This window comes from Pan troglodytes, chromosome 3 (assembly GCF_028858775.2).
Source record: "Pan troglodytes isolate AG18354 chromosome 3, NHGRI_mPanTro3-v2.0_pri, whole genome shotgun sequence".
Taxonomy (NCBI): Eukaryota; Metazoa; Chordata; class Mammalia; order Primates; family Hominidae; genus Pan; species Pan troglodytes.
This window is the reverse complement of record NC_072401.2, coordinates 17,370,559-17,390,997: the sequence shown is the minus strand read 5'-3', so window position 1 is coordinate 17,390,997 and position 20,439 is coordinate 17,370,559. Positions and strand designations below refer to the sequence as shown.

General features: G+C 39.7%; 1 protein-coding gene across 14 annotated transcripts in view; it reads left to right on the top strand.

Moving 5' to 3' along the window:
* The first annotated feature begins 2,507 nt into the window (after positions 1 to 2,507).
* The window catches only part of LDB2 (LIM domain binding 2), a 397,664-nt gene continuing 379,732 nt past the window's right edge, over positions 2,508 to 20,439 (top strand). For 3 of the 14 annotated variants that reach the window (XM_016951385.3, XM_016951392.3, XM_016951391.3), the window contains exon 1: positions 2,611 to 3,070. In XM_016951385.3, the coding sequence (XP_016806874.1) occupies positions 2,939 to 3,070 (132 nt within the window). In that variant the 5' untranslated portion in view covers positions 2,611 to 2,938. Of the gene's footprint in view, positions 3,071 to 3,934; positions 3,959 to 20,439 lie in introns of those variants that run through there. The other 11 variants (XM_063809413.1, XM_063809411.1, XM_054682796.2 and 8 more) reach the window with 8 other exon arrangements.

The following is a 20,439-nucleotide window of genomic DNA, read 5'->3' as shown; positions in this document are numbered from 1 at the left end:
CTAGTTTCTATCATTGTCCTCATCTTGCAATGAGATAACTGAGGTGCAGAGAGACTGAGTCCTTTGCTCAGGTTCACGCGACAACTAGATGGTGGAGCTAGGGTTGAAACGTGCTCTGGCCATGCTGTTGGCTCTGCCTCTATCCACTGTGAATGGAATATTTGTTGAATAAATAAACAAATGAATGTATAATTTAAAAAGATTTATGGAGGAGACAATTTAATTTAATAGAAGGATAAGTAGCAGTTTGTAGGTAAACTAGGGCCAGAAGTACAAATGTGGCCATGCATAAGAAAGATTGCAAGTTTAGGAAGATCAAGTATAGCAAATAAATAAATGAATGAACACACAAATGAGTAAATGAATGAGTGTGTGTGAGTGTGTGTGTGTATGTGACAGAGGGAGAAAGAGACAGCACAGAAGTGCGGGTCTTACCGAGCCCTGTATGCCATGTTCCTAAGGAACTTGCACGTTTTCCTACTGGCAGCAGGGAAACACTGAGGGGGAAAACATGGGACATGATCGCTTTCACTTATCTGCAATCCACATTCTCATTTGAATAAGGACAGACCACAAGTTAGAAGAGGACTGTGAATCTGTGGGCAGGGGGACCAGTTCGGAGACTCCTGAAATAACGGGGATGAGAATCAGGGATATGGATCAGCATTATCAAGTTTCAGATAGTTCTGAAATGAGAGTCTTTCACTATTAATGGCAAGAAATATTTCCAATTATAATTGGCAATGGTCTGCAGAAACAAATGAGAGCAAACCAGAACCTTATTCAGAGAGGGATTCCCTTCCTAAATGGATTTTTGAACTGTTTCATTTTTTTTGTTACTATTGGCCTGCACACGCCTGCCTAGGTGTTACTTTCATTCTTGCACTGAAATGGTCACATTAACACAAACTCAGGCAGACACTAAACTTTCAGAATGTCTTTAGTTTGAGAGTTTAAACATAAGGAACCATTAGGTTTTGCAGTGGCTGCCATACCAAAACGTAAATCATGCCAAAATTGTTTGAAATCCTGTCTTTAGAAGGTTGTGTGTTTTGACAAACCTTGCAGCAAATTTGGTCCAGCTTTCGGATTTGTAATGAAACCTGAAACCAAGCATTCTCGCCTGCCTTGGGGTCTCCTAGCGCAAGTTCCAAGCAGCCTTAGTGTAATACCTACCCTAATCTCATCCTGGCAAGCGACATTAGTGTGTTGGGCTGCGCTGCTGGAAGTTTGGGGTGGACTCAGCAAATATTTCATGCAATTATGAAGAAGGACTGATCAAGACAGCAATACACTTTTCTGTGTCTGAGTATTTTTAAGAGTGTAAATTGCAGAATTAGCAATACTCTATCCCCTGTTGGCTAGTGACTTGGAGATACCCAAGCCATGATTGGGGCAGAAAGTTAATTAATCTGCTTATTAAAAAGAAGAAATGTCTCATTTGCATGCATTTGCATTCAGGTCTTGAATTCATTATGCTTTTTGGTGGTCCTTTGCTTTATTTCCTTAATATCACTGACCTACCTAGGTGTTAGCTCAATACATTTAAATTTTGTGTGGCTGGGCTTTGTTTAAGTGTCGTATCTCTGGTTATAGTGGGTTCTAGCAGAATTTGATTATTTTATAGATTGTTTAATTCTCTATAGAGATTTTCCCCTTCCATGGGCTGTTGGGATTTCTTATGGTTATCATATACCACAGTTGGGAAAATATTTGTTTACTTGACCAATCTTGGAAAATACAGACTTTGTCTCCATAAGAGTTGGACATGTTATCTGGGGATGATCCATTCAATTATTTGCAATTTCCTTCTCAACCAAATTTTCCATGGTCATTTTTGTGGCAGTTTTCTCCTTCTTTGCTTTTCCTGTCTTATTGGGAGGTCTGCTTTGGGTTTTTGTTTTTTTTTTTCCTTCCTGGGAAAAAAGACCATTGCTCTCCTTAAGTGTATTTTATACATTCCACATTCAGAACGACTGTTTTTACCTGAAAATGCCCAGGCACCTTAAGGGCCTGAATGAAGTCTTGGGAGAAGAGGGAGGTGGCTGGGAAGAGGGGTGAGTGGGGAGAGATGGGGGTGAGATGGAGTGGAGGGCAAAGAATATAACAGCCCTTGGAACAACAGCAAGTAAAGCAAAACTACATAGGGAGATTAGTGCTGAAATAAATCTCTGCATGTGAGTGAATCACCGGTCCCAATTCGGGGCACCATAGTGCCCGTGTTTCTGTATTTTGTAGTAATCAACATTTCCGATACATTACAGCAGTGTGGTTGTCAGGGGTGAGCAGCTCATGTAGCGGTTAGACCACCTCTATGCTAACAAGCTTAGCAATCAGGTTGTGAAGGGTCCTGGCTGGAGGAAAAAAATTAAAACCAAACCTTAGACCTCTTGTCAGACTGCGAGGAGAATTATATTTGTGAACTAGTCTACAGTGTGGACAGGAAATGACCTCTCCACAAACTGCTTCTTTAAAAACAAGCAGTGGTGCCTAAAGCTATCCAGCTCCTCTCTCTCTCTCTCTCTCTCTCTCTCTCCCTCTCTCTCTCTCTCTCTCTCTCTCTCTCTCTCTCCCTCCCTCCCTCCCTCCCTCCCTCTCTCTCTCCCTCCTCCCTCCCTCCCTTCTTCCCTCCCTTCCTCCATACCAACCTCCCTCCCTCTCTGGAGCTCCTGCTCTCTCCCTCTCCCTCCTCTCCCGTGCTCCCTCCCTCCCTCCCTCCCTCTTTCCCTCCCTCCTCTCCTCTCTCTCTCCTCTCCTGCTATAGAGGGCTCCGACAGCAGTTCCCAGCCAGCGTGTTCAGCCTGCCTGCCTGCCTGCCTCTGTGTGTGTGTGAGCGTGTGTGCGTGCGTCTACTTTGTACTGGGAAGAACACAGCCCATGTGCTCTGCATGGACGTTACTGATACTCTGTTTAGCTTGATTTTCGAAAAGCAGGCAAGATGTCCAGCACACCACATGACCCCTTCTATTCTTCTCCTTTCGGCCCATTTTATAGGAGGCATACACCATACATGGTACAGCCAGAGTACCGAATCTATGAGATGAACAAGAGACTGCAGTCTCGCACAGAGGTAAGTACTTCAACCTTGGGGATGTGTTTGTGTATTTTTGTTAAGCTATGCATTAGCTTTTCCTAGGGTTTCTGGCTGAATTCTATGGGAAGTGTCCCACTTGATACTACCACGTACGTGGAAATGAGCGCCAGGATGAATCCACGAGTTTGAACGCTGGGTTTCCAGGCACAGCAACTCTTGTAGCAGAGGACAGTTTCTGCCGGAATCTTGAGACAACCCAGCACTTGATTCACATGCCGGGTTTCCAGAAATGTTGCTCTTCCAGAACTCTGGTGTTTTACAGGCTCTGAGTCCGTCCTGTTGGTGTTTCTTGAGATATAATTCCAAGGAATTTTGTGATTGTTTGCATCTGGCTATATATATATATATATACATATGTGTATATATATATATATATATTTTTTTTTTTACAAATCCTAGAGGAAGTCTGCTTTGACCTGTATTTGCTTTTCAGAGTCACCAAAATCGAGGTAAAAAGGGGCAGAAGAGTAACCCTGCCTACTTCTCAGAACTAGCCCTGGAGGGACACATGTTTGTATATTTCAGTGTTAAAATCAGAAACCAGTTGCTTGGGGCAAGGGGACTCTAGACTTTCTCCCATTGCTGTCGGCCGTGCCCCCCTGATCACTCTACCTTAGGACAGGAGCTGGTTCAGCTTTCAAGTCAGCTCTAGTTTTTGCATATTTGAGATCTTGTGCCTGAGAGAGGGAGACTCAGCCTCCTAGGCAGCCAGCAACTCTGGGAGCAGAGAGAACAGGACTTTCAGAACTTTTTAAATGCAAAACTCCAGACTCGCCTCCTGCAATTTAAATATTTTATGTCAGTTGACTTTTTCTCTGTGCTAGCTCAGCTGGCAGGTCTTGCTGCTGGATTGTCCATCTGCCTGTAAGTTGGGGCTTTGTGTGGAAGTGTTCGGAAAAGGAGTTTGTTATAGGTGCACCAAAGTCACTTTAGGAAGTGGAAATTGCTAGGAATTTAGTCTTCTCTGCAGAGTATAAATACCACAAGATTTATGCCAAAGAGCTTTTAGGGAATAGCTCTGGTGGAATTTTAGATTGAAGATTGACTTTTAACTCTAGGAAGGGACTCCATTAAGTTTGTGCTATGGGATAAAACACACTTGGCTTGAATTGTCAACAGAGCCATAGAGAATTCATGACGTTTCGTGTATTTAATACAGCTAACAAGATGTGACCTGCTTTCTGATTGGCTAACTGCTGGACAAGGACTTATATGTATTTTAAAAGCTGGGTTGTCTTTAATGACTGCTGTTTTCTTTATATGTTAATACACCATAGATGCTAAATATGACTGCTGGTACTCTTGCTCTTTCTAGAAGCCAGTAGCTTCTATAGAAGTGCAAACTATGTTTTGCTTAGGATGGTGAACTGTTGGCAGTGACTGATATTTGTGCTTGCTGTTTTGTGTATGTTGCTTTGTGTGTGTAACAGTTTGTATATTTCCTTCAGATCTTTGCAACTGTGTGTTGGAATCTTAAATCTCTGCATAAACCATTGGTTGACACAGGCTGCTTTCAGAATTAGGAGGATAGAAAATGTCCTATAGTTCAGGCACACATTAATTGCAATACAAATTTGGAAAAAATAGTCTTTTAAAAGTATGATTAGTTATAAAAAAAAGAGGCCAGGGACCATTATGGCTCAATTCTTGAACAGCAACAATATTTAAAAATGACCTGTCCACCTTACATTTTAGAAAGTTTTTGAGGAATTGCAGAGATTCTTCTCCATCCTCCTGCAGTTAGGAACACAGGCAGCTTTCTCTGATATCTGCCTGCCCTCCTGCCCATTACTGAGCACTTGGCCAGGTCTGAGCTAGGAGACTTATCTGCAAGATTTCCCTACTCTTGCCCTCATAAAAAAAAACTGCAGGATTCAATATGGTCCCAGGTTTGTTTCCCATTTGAAACAAGACATTTGAAAAGACCTCCTTTCACAGTATGCTTTGCAAAGATGGTACATTATTTTTTGTGAGAGCTAAACTCAGGAATTCCTAACTTTTGGATTATGGGGTATTACTTTTAAAGATTTAGTTCTGAGTAGAAAAAGACTACTTCATAGCTCAAGAACCAAGAGAAGAAAGCTTGCTATGACGAATCTTAAAGATTTTTTTAAACCTCCCTGCCTGTAACAGTAAAGTGCTATGAACTGTTTTCTGGTGTGTCCTAGAGCTAACCGTTTACATTTTTCCCTCCTTAATTAGATAATTTTTCAAATAATTTTTCAAATAATTGCCTCAATACTTCTTTTTTTCTTTGCTAAGCAGTAAGTACTGTCATGAACACAATGCCATACATTTGTTTTTATTTCATATGAAAAGGAGAGAGAATCAAATAATTGCTCCTAAGATATTTAAATATTTACATTAAATATTAAATTTTGATCATGATGTATGTATTTTGAAAAAAACAACTTTCATGTAAAGTTACACTATACCTTTACCAATAATTGTTATTTATGATAAAGCTGCTCTGAGTTCTGGAGAGGGATTGGTTGGGATAAAATACAATGATACTCAGCAAGAGTTATTAGTTTATTCACACGCAAAATCAAATATGCCTTTGAGTGACTACTTTGAGAATTTAGCCAAAGCATACAACCATTTTGGGCAAGACTGACTCACCCATCCCTCTTCCATCTCTCTCTTCCTCTCTCTCTTCTGGTCCCACTCCTATAGTATATAGTATTATTTCATTAAGTCCTAATATCTCACACACACACACACACACACACACACACACACACACCCCACTGGGTAATACTCTCAAGTCTTCACCCCTTTTGGAACATGGACCTGGCTAGAAAAAAAATATATAGCAAATCAGTATGTGATGAAGAAATTGTAATCAAGTTTCTGGAAATTTCCTAGAAACCTCCTTTTTTATATGGAAAGAAATTAGTAAAGAACCATGATGTTTACCTACTCTCCTTCCATGGCTGATCCCAGGGCATTTTCTCATGGGGATCCATGCATTTCTTCCAATTAAATTAAATCAAAGTTCTTCAGAAGCCGGGAAGTTTGAGTTTAAAGAGGATGGCTTTGGGAGTTAATATTATTTCTAACTCTTACAAACTAGTTAGCATGGGTCTTGGTTCCTCATTTGCAAATTACCAACAGTGTCCCTTTAATTGAAAATTCAGATTTTCTTTTTTTTTTTTTTTAGCATGAAAAAGTATTATGAAGTAAAGAGTGCAGACATTATTTCTTTGCTCATGGTATTTAGTTCAAAATCACAAAATCACAAATAGTTCTTCATGTTGGCACTATGCTAATTTAAAAAAATACCATAAACACCAGAAAAGTGTGAGTTCCGTTATGTATTTTTCCTGTTTTGAGGTTTTTTTTTTCTTTTATCAATATTACACATCCAATAATAAAATAATTGGGTAATGGTGAAGAAAACTTGAAGGTCCAGTCTGTTTTTAAAGCTAGCACTTAGAGCAAGTAGTTCCTGGACCAAGTAGGTACTCATTAAACATTTGTTGACTAGCCAATCAGTGAATCAGTAGACAAAAGGAGAGAATTTGAAAACCAATGCTTTTAAATTAGCACCTTCCCTGAGAAATACAATTCTGAAGTTTTTTGGGGCCTGGTATCTCCTATTGAGCTGAAGCAGCTTTGCGCCTCTGCTTCTCACTCTCCCTAAAGTGTTCATCTCACATCCCCCACATTTATTTTATGTGAGGTCATTTAGATCCATAATCTTTGTGGCAAAGGAAAGCAAGTGGCTAAGTACTAACAGGACCTCACCTCTCTGTAAAGGAATAGGCATGCATTAAAAAGCAAACAGCAACAACAACAAAAGTATATTTTAAATGCTGCTAGCTGTTCTGGGAAATAAATTTTTTTTTCAACTTTAGAATCTCAGTGGAATTTAATAAAGAAATGTGTGGGTGCTCTTCCCACCCTTTAAAATGAAATTAAGAAAAATTCTGAGGTTGGCATCACTGTTGTTCACTGTAATTCCCAGGCAGCAGAAAGAAGTTTACATTTTCTGTTGTGTATGCTGTCAAAAATTGACCCAATGTCTTCCAAAATTCATGTATTTGAATGGTTTGGCAGTGCCAAATGTATTTTGGAAGAATACAACCACCCAATTATATAGTTTTAACACTGTACACACAATACAGTCAGATAGGATATAAAAATATGTTCTGAAGACTTCAGAATTTGTTCTGTGAAAAGCTTCAATAAAAGCAAAAACAATGTATTTTTTCATTTTTAGGTCTCAGCCCTGAGATGAAAATATAGGTAAAATATATGAGAAACATTACAGTGGACATCATTGTAAGTGAAGGGATTTAACTAATGTTCGATTATTATAAAGTTTACGGAAGTTTATCAAGTAAAGTTCACAAATCTTTGTTACAGGAGATAACTTTTCTATACCTTGTTTTCTCATTCAAATGACCAAAAACGTCTGCATTTAAGTGAAGATATTTTTAAGTATACATAGTTCTTCATGTTGGCACCATGCTAATTAAAAAAAAAAATACCATAAACACCAGAAAAGTGTGAGTTCCGTTATGTATTTTTCCTGTTTTGAGGTTTTTTTCTTTTATCAATATTACACATCCTCTTCCAAAAGAGAAAACTGTGATTACAATCGGAAGCTGTACGCACAAGGATTTTATAGAATTACAGTTTTTAGTTTCACAGGATTTAATATGAAGGTTACAAATGTTCGAAGACCTGGAAATTTAAATCTGCTGGTTTTCACCCCTTCTCAGCTCAACTCTGAAACTCCCTGGGGAGGGGGTGGGGAGGAGGGGGATTCTTAGTCCTCTTTTCTTTCAGCTACATTTTTATATACTTTAGTCACAGGGTTTCACGTTGTAACATCATGTTTATTCATGGAATAGCTTGGTATCATTGATGTTCAGATGGAATCTAGTTAAAATGAGATTAGTTATTTTGGATAGGTGGAGAAAAAGAAAAAATGCATTGTGGTAACTTGGAGGTTTCTCCCCTCTAGAAATTTAGAAAGAAAAATGTTGCTGCTACTCTGAGATATATGAATGATTTTCAGTGTTAAAAACAGAACTTTGCAAGTTGTTTGAAGAGGGTTGGTGAGGTGGGGGAGGGGGCTGGGTGGTGGAAAGGAAAGCTATTTTGAAAATGTTAAATGAAACCAAAAGTGCAGTTTTAAAAATGAGAACTTCCAAACTCTCTTATTTTTCAGGATCTCTACATGGCCTCAGAAAACAAATTGTAAGACTCTTATACTGATTTTATTTTCTTGAAGTCTTTTTTTTCCCCCATTTTCTTACTATGGGAACTGTTTTTAATTAAAAATTGCTGCAAACTAACTATTCATAGGAGGCCAAGAAGAAAAAAAAAAAAGAACTTTCAACTCACATTCAACACAGATTCTTATCAGCCTAAAATCAATGCACATTTAAATTTCTCTCTTTTTGGTGTGTAAATTATGATGTAGGATTTAAACGCTATGCATTTTTTAAACATTTAGCTTTTTGTTTGGGGTCCAGAAAGAAATTAATTTAAAGTATATGGAGAACAGGGCCATAAATCTCTTTTTATTACAATTGTCCACATTAACTCATTTTTCATGAGGAACACAGAGCACCCGCTTTCTGAACAAGCAAACGAAACGTAAAACAACCCCAAACATCCAACTTTATAAATGATCAAGAACAAAATTCATAAACTTACTTATTTGGATTTGGGTGGTGGGCCTCAAAATATAACTGACCTGGGAAAACAATGTCTTTTTGAAGTGTCAGAACATAGCATTTAAAAAAATGTCCAAAGGATGTAGATACTACAAATACCTTCGTCATTTTCTGACAAGGCGTTTTCCTTCTTTTTAAATTTTTAAAAATCAATATGAGCCTAGATTTTTTTTAAAATTTAAATTCTGGCAGCATGCATTTGAACCTAGGCAACTATTAATGCTTAAAACAAAATTCAGGCATTCCTTCAAGAATTTCCATACTTCAGGCAATGACAGTCTCAGGGTCTGGAAATATAAACATGATTAAGGTATTTTCTGTCTTCTAGAAGCTTACAATTTGATAATGAGGGGAGACATACAAACCACACTTACAACAGAGAGCCATGATAGGTTAATACACAGTGTATCGTGGGCCTATTCCTGTAGTGAAAGGTATATACACCTTTCTGAAAGGCAGTCATAGAATAGCATCTATGGAGTTTTCAGTGTCTGTTGGGCAAGTATGAATACTAGGTGCTTTTTGTATGTCGGCTCAAGTAACCCTCATGATCACGTCGTATGATACTAATATCTACTAACATCTGCACTTTTACTAATGAGGGAACTGGAAACTGACAGGTTACATAAATTGTCCAAGGTCAAATAGACGGTAGTTTAGCTTCAGAGGTTGTAACTACTCTGCCATAGCACCTCTCTTGAAATAGGAAACATGAGCTAGGAATCTAGTTTTACCTATAGAAATTTTTAGTGTGAATATATATTCATTTTTGTTTTCTAAGACAAATTGACTTTGGAGGTGGCTTGGAAATTGATCCCATTCACTAACTTGATTCTGCTAGATGTGTCTCAACTGCCTAACTTAATTTCCAAAGGGACCAAGTGAAATTCCAAGGGATGGATCCAGGGATGGAAAATATACCCTGGTTACTGAACAAAAAAACCCAAATTACACTCCTTATTAAAGAATACTTAAGGTCGGGCGCGGTGGCTCAAGCCTGTAATCCCAGCACTTTGGGAAGCTGGGGTGGGCAGATCATGAGGTCAGAAGTTCAAGACCAGCCTGGTCAACATGGTGAAACCCTGCCTCTACTAAAAATACAAAAATTAACCAGGCATGGTGGCACACGCCTGTAGTCTCAGCTACACGGGAGGCTGAGGCAGGAGAATTGTTTGAACCTGGGAGATGGACGCTGCAGTGAGCCGAGATTGTCCCACTGCACTCCACCCTGGGCGACAGAGCGAGACTCCATCTCAAAAAAAAAAAAAAAAAAAAAAGAATACTTAAGATTCCCACTTTATCTGAAGAGTGATTGAAACTGTTATAGAATATAATGCCTAGTCATCTAAAAGGTTTTTTTTTTTTTTTTACTTAAAAATATTTAAATTTCCATTCAGTGCTTCTTCTTAGTTGTGCCCTGGGAAAGATAGTGTTTTTATTGTTTTAAACAGTAGTGAATGAGTATAAAAGCTATCTCATTTTTTGGTGGAAACAATAACCAAAATAAATGTTAGGAAATTAAATTACAATTCAAATTGGGTATAGTATTGGCTCCCTTTTCAGGTAATCAATTAGGAATCTTAGGGAAAATAAAGACATAAAGGGGAAAGAACTTCCAACATGTTTGGCTTCTCAGGATCTTAGTTTAATCTACTCCTGAGAGGAAGTCAGTCTCCCCACATCCTGTCTGTCTGCAGAAGTTCTTTGTGGGAGGTGATATTTCCTTCCTACCCTTGCAGACCACTTTAGCTACCTGCAAAGCCATTGTCATGAGAGTAAATGCCTGCCAGTTGTTGAAGATAAGATAGATCTCCTCATTTGATCCACCCCCAAAGCCTGAGATGCACGCATTCTGGTTCTCCTTTACCAGACAAGCAACCGAGGCCTCAGTTCATGCATGGCCATCCTGAGATTTGAGAGCCCAGGGGCTGGATCATCTAACTTTTCACTGTATGGTCTGTCCTGGAGCATATTGGTAAAGGGATGTTGCCTCCCAGCTGCCCACTTCCTCTTGGACGCCCTGGTAGCCACACCCTTCTCTCACATTAGTACCACGTTGGACCAGCCTAATTTGAAGTTTTAGTCTTCCAGTTCAAAATAGGAGGCTTAGCGTTAAGGATTTGGCAGACCCCTCTGAAGAAGAGGAATCTGTCCTGTTCTGGTGACATTACAAGCCCCCAGCCTCTCTTTTTGGAATCAGGACGGCCTCTTAACAGCACTCCCTGCCCCCCCTTTCCATCTTATAATCTGATCCCCACAAACAGCCAAGGTGATATTTTTAAAGCATAAATCAGATCATGTGACTCTCCTGCTTCCTCTCAAACCTAGAGCAAGCTCTAAACTCCTTGCTCTGGTTTTAAGAATCTATTGATCCCTTCCTTCCTGATGGTCCATTCTTATCTGCTACCAAGTGTTCACTGGACTGGAGCCACGGAGGGCTTCTTTGGGATCCATTAGCTTGCCAGGCTGATTCACACTGCAGGACCTTTGCCCTCGGTCAGGGAACACCGAATATATGGCTTTCTCTGTAATAACTCAGCTAAGTATTAGGAGACCTCAGTTGAGTTAGGATTTGGCATAGTGCTGGCTTTATTTGCAGGTAATCAATTAGAAAAAGAAAAGAAGGACAATAAAGGAAAAGAGTCCCAGCAATTAGGAGGTCCTGTACTGAGCAACTTAAATGTTCTCTTCCTAGAGAGCCCTTCCTCAAACAATTAAAATTAACCCCCAATCACTTTCTATCACATGCCTTCTTCATAGGAATTATCGGAAGCCTGTATTTTCTTGCTTCTTGTTTATTTCTTAAGTATTTGCTTGTCCTTGATAGAATATAAGCCCCATGAGGGCAGGGACCTGATTGTCTTATACATCATTGCATCCCCAGTGCCCTATATAGCACATGGCTCATGTGCAAAATATTATCTATTGAATAAAGAAAATTAAGTTGTTCCAGCACTGGCCATCCTAATGCTAAAATTTTCCCCAAGTCTTACCAACAATTGCCTACAGTTCCAGTAGGAGAAGAATCTGTGAGCCTAATAGCCCAGTGAGCATTCACTGCTAGAACGCATGTCCAGCCCAAAGGAAAAAGAAGCCCTGAGAGAACAAAATTTCTTCTCTGAAGGGAGTGTTGACCTGACTATTTTGCCCTCTGGATAGTGCAAATCTGTTGGGAATCTCCTGACTTCTGATTAAAAATATTTATACTTATCCTAGTGTTTCTTTTCTCATTTGATATTTCTGCTACTTCTCTCTCTCTGTATCTACCTGGGAGCCCACAGCCGTGAATTACGGTATGAATCATGATAATATGTTACATTTCCTGGAGCACTTTGCATTTTAGGTAAGTGCTTTCGGGGCCATTAATTAGCTTATTTGAAGTGATTTGCACAACAGAAAATATGGGAAGTTCTATCAGTATATGATGCTGTGGTCTGTAATAACTTTGTGTTTGCTAACTGGTGTGTGTGTGTGTGTGTGTGTGTGAGAGAGAGAGAGAGAGAGAGAGACATTTGTCCTAATCAGATTGTGTTTGTGTATGTGTGCAGCTTTTGGTTAGGGAATATGAACATTTTTTTTCACCAATAGTTTTTTCTTCTGGAATGAAAAGAGTGACCAGCCTTGAACATAAAGGCTTCAACCTCAGTATGACTTATAGTAATACAGATTTGGGTCCAAACTCTGAGTTTGTCTTCTACTTGCTGTGTAATATTAAGGAAGTTTCTTAAATTTTCTGAGCCTCAATTTCCTTAGCCTGAAAGTTACATTGCGAAGTAAAGAATAAATGCATGTATAATGCCTGGTATATGATAGGTGCCACATCATTGGGAACTATGATGATGATGATGACGATGACGATGATACACTTATTCTGGATTCTATCAGCAAATTAAATAATGTAAGTAATGCCAAACATTGCTTCATTTCTTAAAAGTATCTTTAAAAATACTTTTTACATGCCTGCACTAGCATATTTCAATTTAATAAACAAAACTTGCAATAACATGATCTAGGACTCTTGAGTTTGGTTGTTCTCGTGTGATAATGCCAAAGGGGCTTTTCACTGTTATATGGCAGGGATGACATAATAATCATATACCTTGTTATGTGAGAGGAATGGCAGAGTAGTCACAATCTCCTGCAAATTCAAGGCTAGAATTATTTCTTAGGCATACCTATGGTTAAGTAGTAAGGGTTGACCAATGTATGAGACCATGTGTACTCCGTTTTGTTGGGAAAAAGCTGTGATTGGGGTTTTCTCCATTTAAGAACTCAGTGGAGACAACAAAACATTAAAAGGTTCCCTTTCACCAGTGTCTTTGCAGGGCTGTCTGAATGGGGGCCCCAGGAGAGGGCTGGAGAGCACACACCCACTGGCCTTGACTGGCCATTTCTTCTAAGGACGCATGCTTCTCAATATGCAGCCCAGCACAGACTTCTCCAAGGGAGCTGGGTCAGCACTGGTCAGAAGCCTGAAGCACCACCTGCGTGTCTGGACTGATAACAGCCCTTCCAATTGATTCACTGTGACACCTTGTGGCTTAATGCACACACTGGTGGAAGTAGTGAAGTGCTGAACAGTACCATACGGTATCTTTCTGGCCACAGGGATCAGGTGGATGGGTAGTAACGCTACCTGTCTCTTTTTTTTTTTTACAGATGCAACTGGGCACTACACTGTGCTGATTTGAATTCTTCAATAGGAATTCAATAGGATTACATACATTGTCCTATACTTCATTTCTCTGACCAGGGCACCTATGATTTTTATAGTCTTATATTAATAATAATTTTTATCAACTTTTATAAAGTAAGATCTTGTGTAGCTCAAACGTTAAATTATTTGTAGCCCTTTTTTTTTCTTTTCCTTTTGGTAGGAGTTAGGGTGTGTTAAACTTCTCTTCCCAACGTAGGTCATTTCTTAGGACTCATGAAGATTTGATCTCAATATTGAAAATCTGTGTAGAGAAGCAAAAGCTAAACCAATACATAAAACTGACCAATTGGAAATACACACAAAAAACAACCTTTTTTAGACCTTACAAGTTTAACACGATTACCATGTAGTTGGCTGAAATTTATTACTTGAAATTAAACTTAAACAGTCAGTGCATATTACCTGCCTTTGAAAGGTTCTAATTTGATGGAACCTACTAGTCCCAAATTAGATGAATCCTAGAATTTCAGGGCTGGAATGGTTATGAGACCATCTAGTCCAAGCTCCTGATTATGGAAGTGCAGAAGTCAAACCCAAGCGGGGCTAACTTGGACTAAGCAGTGCTGTCAATTCATAAGCCATCTCAGGTTTCTTTTTATTCTTTTTCTTTTTTTTTTTTTTTTTCAAGTCTTAGCACTCTCCTGTCACTATGTAATTACCAGGAACTGGCTAAATCCAAACACACTTACCAAGCATTAATCTGCACCTCAACACTACAAAAACTTTTGTATTCCAAGCCCATATCTCCGTTTTCAGTTTTCCAATTGTCTTAAAACAGTGTTGATTTTTTTTTTTTTTTTTTTTGAGACGGAGTTTCGCTCTGTCACCCAGGCTGGAGTGCAGTGGCACGATCTCAGCTCACTGCAAGCTCTGCCTCCTGGGTTCACGCCATTCTCCTGCCTCAGCCTCCCGAGTAGCTGGGACTACAGGTGCCCGCCACCATACCCGGCTTATTTTTTTGTATTTTTAGTAGAGACGGGATTTCACCGTGTTAGCCAGGATGGTCTTGATCTCCTGACCTTGTGATCTGCCTGCCTCGGCCTCCCAAAGTGCTGGGATTACAGGTGTGAGCCACCGTGCCCAGCCAAAACAGTGTTGATCTTTAGTGTCATGCTATTGATGTTGAAAAACACATCACTAACCTTCATTGCTTTTGAATTTATGATTTCCTTTGCCAGTTTATTTAGAATAAAGCTGCATGTGCTTTAAAATACATGTCTCCTTTTTTGGTTTTAAAAACAGTACATTATTAATGTAGAGTATTTGTGAAATACAAAAATGTTCAAGGAGGTAAAGAAAATCGTCTTTAATTTTACTGTGCAACAAAATTGCTGTGAACATGTTAGTATATAAATTTAATGCACACATACATATACATAAATCTTTACTTGCTTACAAGCATATTGAGCATCCTTTTGAATCCAGCTCTTTTAAGTAAAATTATGAGTATTTTACCGTGTCCTTAAATCTTCTTAAAATATAATTTTGAGTTGCCTGAATTATTCTTACATCTGTTTATGTTTCAAAAATTAACACCATATAGATATTTTAAAAATTATTTGGCTCCATTGTACCATGATTTGAGATCAGCTTTTGTTTGTTGGTTTGTTTTGTTTTTGAGACAATGTCTTGCTCTGTTGCCCAGGCTGGAGTGCGGTGGTGGCTCCATCAGAACTCACTGCAGACTTGACCTCCTGAGCTCAAGTGATCCTTGAGCCTCAGCCTCCTGAGTATCTGGGACTACAGGCACATGACACTGCACTAGGCTAATTTAAAAAAAAAAATTGTAGAGATAGAATTTCTCTTTGTTACCCAGGCTGGTCTCAAACTCCTGGCTCACGGTGATCCTCTTGCTTCGGCCTCCCAAAGTGCTGGGATTACAAGTTTAGGCCAGAGTTAAGTATTCTTAACAATCAATTTTATCTCCCATTGTGGTAGAAGATTACTGGTATGAAGGAGTTAACTATGATGACTATTATAATGACCGTTAGCATTTAGTACTAGTCAGAAGTCTTGAATCCAGACCTCTCTCTCACTCCCTATCCCCAACTTGAGGGCGGATCCTTTTTTATTTCTGCTTTTCTTTCTCTTGTATTATTTCTGAGTCAAAAGGCAGCGAGCATGTAATCTTTCACAAGGTCCATAAATCAAAATATTTTAGCACAATTCATAGTGGGAAGAGGAAGCTTGAAATAATGTTAAGGGTTAGTGTTGATCTAGAACCAGAGAGTTGGGATATAGCAAGTTAATTTATGACACCTCTGAAGGACACGTCTTTAATTCAAAAAGAAAAGGGATACCTCAAAAAGTGGGTTGTGTCATGACTTGTATGTAATGTTATCCTGTTTTCCTTACTGGATCAAAAAGGTCTTTGGGATTGGGCACTATCTTGCTCATATTTGTATCAGTCATAACAACTGATATTCTCTGTGGCCAATATCACTCTTCTTCTAAAGGCACATTTCACTGAGGCAGCCATTTTGTTATCACTTTCTTCTTTTATTTTTTTGAGACAGCGTCTTGCTCCCCAGGCTGGAGTGCAGCGGTGTGATCACGGGCTCACTGCAGCCTCGACCTCCAAGACTCGAATTTCTCACACCTTAGCTTCCTGTGTAGCTGGGACCACAGGCATGCACCACGACATTTGACTAATTTAAAAAGTTTTTTTTTTTTTTTTTTTTTTTTTTTTTTAGAAGTGGTATCTCCCTATGTTGCCCAGGCTGGTCTCAAACTCCTGAGCTTGAGTGATCGTCCCGCCTCAGATCACTGTTTTTACATGAGTAATATGCTTTTTAAAAATAAGCCTCATACACGTATGCTTCTAGTACAACATAGGTTGTACAATAAGATCATGTCCTCTCCCATAGCATTGGCAATAAGCGCTTAACTTCTGGAGTCATGCAAATTGTTTTCTTTACTTAGTGGCTGTGTGACCTTGGATAATTTATCCATCTGTACCTGGGATGCCCCTATGGGTAATGTAGGGAATAACAGAATCTATGTGTTTGGGTTCTCATAAGATAGAGTGAGTTAATTCTTGTAAAGTGCTTAGCATAATGCCTGCACCCTATAAGGGTTAACAATTATTATTGTGGCTTATTTGTTTAATGGATATTGAACATCTACTACACATGATATTACTAGTCTAGAGATGAAGAGGGCAGTGTCCTTCTCTTAAAAGAGCTTACTGAGGACACAGTAAGGATTTACAGGGAAGGAAGGTCTTGATGGATAAATGGGAATTTGCCAATTAGAGAAGGGTGGTGGAAAGGGTGTTTAAGGTAGAAAGAACAGCAAATGCAAATAAAGTGATATTATATTTTAGGAAGGGTGAAGATTTTGACACTGCTGAGGCTTAAGGTCTGGGGTGTATGTGTTAGCGTGTATATGATTGTGTGTGTAGGCCTGGAGAAGAAGTAGGGGCCAGATTGTGGAGGTATTTAAATACCAAGCCAGGGTTCTTTACCTTTTAGAGACTATACTTTGGACGATAGCATGATTATTTAACTTCTCCGTGCCTTGGTTTTCTCATCTGCAAAATGAGACAACAGTAGTCCCCACCTCACAGAGTTGTTTTAGGGAATTGAATGAGGTAAGGCATGAAAGCCCTCAGACCAACACCTGGTACATAGTACGGATTCAGTCAGTATTAGCTTCTACTATCGGGCCAAGGGAGCTAATACAGTGTTTTGTTTTATTTTGTTTTGTGTTGGCTGGGGAGTGAAGCAATCTGCTATGCCTTTGAGCAAGAACACTCTGATCACTTTGTGGAGGGTGGACTGGTGGTCTGTCTTGGAGCACATCTGTCTGCTGAGAGGAAGAAATCAGTGGATAGGGAGATGCACAAAGGAAAAATTACACACACTTACTGGCTGACTGAGCTATTTTTAGCCTAGTGTGTCTGAAGCAAAGGATGGATTTTCATGGTATTTTTTTTTTAAAGATGCAAAGTTCCCGTAAGCCAAGGTGATGTAACTTGCCTTGTGACATTTTATTTGCCCATCCTTGAGGTCCACAATGTGGGCCATGAATCGTTTAGCGGCCTGGGGCCTCTAGTCTTGAGTTTTCTTCCTGCCTTGACACAATTGGGACCTGTGTGGGAAACCAGAAGTGATGTGCTGGCTGTCAGCCTGGCAGGAGGACCCCATGGTGATGTGGCAGGGAGGCAAGGGAGAAGGCTGCATGGGAAAGAGAAAAAGGCAAGAAGCGGTGAAACCTGACCTCATCCAGCACATGGGACATGAGTCTCTGACACTCAGTTTCCACACTGGTAGAATGGGAAAAATCATCTGTCAACATCAGAGGAACATCCCAAGCCCTAAATGGGCGGGTATCTGGTGTGGCTCTTCCGTCTACTGCATGGTAGTTCATGCCCCATTGTAGGCCCATATGCTTTGTGCATTGAATGTGTGTTTTTCTTGAATCTTTCTCGTACCTTCTTCCCTCTGTAAACTTAAGCCTCGGAGAAATATTTTCTTTCCCTGAGTCTGTTTCCTCTTCCGACTTTCTTGGATTAGATGAGCTATGAACACCAAGGTTCTCTCTTCAGCCGCAGTCTACGATCCCAGTTAGATGGACTGCTGATTTCTGTTTTTAACCTGTCACATCCAACACAAAGTCAAGGTAAATAATGTATTTTTGGCCCTCTTTTGAGCCTCCTTCAGCTCTTTTTCTCCCACCTTCTTTGGTGAGGGATCTTGCTGGTCACAGTGTCTTGCCTTTCGGCACAAACTGGCTGGAGAGGACCATGTTTTGCCTCAAAATGCTCTGGGCACCATTGTCTTAAAACCCGCACATAAAGGAAGGCTCGATGGTTGTTTTTTTTCCGTCCTCATAAAATAAGCTCGAAATGCAAATGCAGAATCTACTAAAATTACTGAGTTCAGTGGGTGCCCTGCATCGCCAGTTTTTTTTAGAAAGGTTAAAATTCATCTGAACTAAGACTAGAAAATAAGCTTCAGGTGTTAGGTTATTCTGAAAAGACTGTTAATGCCTATTGGCTAAGTGCATTAAACTGCATGGAAATGATCACTTGTGTGTACTATTTTAAAAACTGCTTGCTGGGATGGTGATTTAAACCTATTTTTTTCTGGGCTCAAAACTTCACATTTGTCTGTTAAAAAAAAGTACTGTATTTGAAACAAATAAACATTAAAATATAGTTTATTATATTTCCAGGTGTTTGTCTGAAAGGATATGTCAAGACATTTTTCGTTAGAAGCTGAAATCTCAGCCTTAATTCACTCCATTGTATTTCCAAGGAGCTTAACCCTATATAATATTACCTGGTCTCTGGAGACCTCCTTGAAGGGATACCAGATACCCTTAGGATAACTAAAGAATGGGGGAGGTGGGGAGAGAATGGAGGGGCAATGGTTTCCAGTCCTAATTCTATATTTCCTGTGACTTTTTTGTATGGGGGCAGGGGAAAAGGAGAGAAGAAAGAACTCTGCTGAAAAGGAGAGAAGAAAGAACTCTGCTGTTAGCTTTATTACAGCTTTGATTTTAAAACCATTTAAGAAGTAGCATTCATGGTGGCACCCTGTGTTGTCTAGGATGGAATTGCATTGACTCATTCATTCCTTAATACCTTATTGAGCTTTTTTTTTTATTATGTGCTCCGTAAGGGAGGACCATATATAAACCCTGCCCTCAGGATGCTCACAGCCTAGTGGGGAAGATAGCCAGCTGAACCTCCAGTTATAACTGAGGGTGCCAAGAGTGAGCTGTTGAGAGCAGCGAGGACAGAGGTTTTCCCAGCCAGGATTGCGATACTGAGACATGCACACACGTGCATACACATGCACAGACATGTACACTCACACCCTAAGTTGCTTGTGCTATGTGGGAAATTTTGACCCACATATTCCTACATTTAATTGAAGGCACTGTTAACTTCTTAACAATGCTACATCTCTGATGATTTTAGGAGGAATTAGACTGCGTAAACATCTCAAAACAGGGAGGTGAAGCTAGGAAGCATAAATGCCCCAGTGATGGCTGCAACTAGGTCTCTTAACTTATTGTAATCTAAACCTTGGGTGAGGGAGAAAGAAAAAAAAAAAGCAGCTTTTTAAAGTCCACTGAAGACTTCAGATGTGGCAAAAATAATCATTTTTTTTTCTGGCCGTGAGAAATTGTCTGAGTAGAGGGTGGAAAATTTCATCCTTATCAGGAAGTTAATCATAGTAATTTATGTGGAACTTCCAGTTGGTTACTTAGTCAATCTTAAAAAAAAAAAAAAAAAAAGGCCCAAATTCCCCTCCCCGAATGACAGTATCGAGAGAACTTTAGGAAGAAAGCAAATCATTCAAAGCCTTGAATGGTTAGAAATCCATAAAGATGAAGGCAGGAGCCTGGATGAAAAAAGAAAGAAAATCTCAAAAATCCAGGAGCAGGAGCCATGCTAATCAGGGTGAATATCTGCTGAGTCCCACAGCTAAGTGCTTTACATCATGGCCTCAATTAAGCCACACACTACTGTGATACGTAGTGGTATCCACTCCATTTTTCAGATAAGACAAGTGAGGCCGAGAGAGGCTTAGTAATTAGCCCAGGGCTTCAGAGGTAGTAAGAGCTATCTCTGCGACTTAAGCCTGGGTGTTCCCAAGTTCAGAGCTGAACTTCACTTGTCAGCTCCGCTGCCTCTCCAGATAGCGCCCACTTTACAGATGAAGACACTGAGGCCCAGGTAGGTTGCAGAAGGTCTTGAGTCTCATTGTGAGACGCATTCAAAGCCTTCTCATTGGCTGATGACTTCGATTTTGGTTCCTCAGTGATCCCCACATTCAACTGTGGGACCAGTATCTGTTTACTGAGAATCCACTGTGAGGGTCACACCACTGTGAGAGTCATACCACCAAGGATTTCTTGAGGTTGGGAACCTCGCCTGGCTCCTCTTTTTGTGTGTGTGTGGTTTTTTTTTTTTTTTTTTT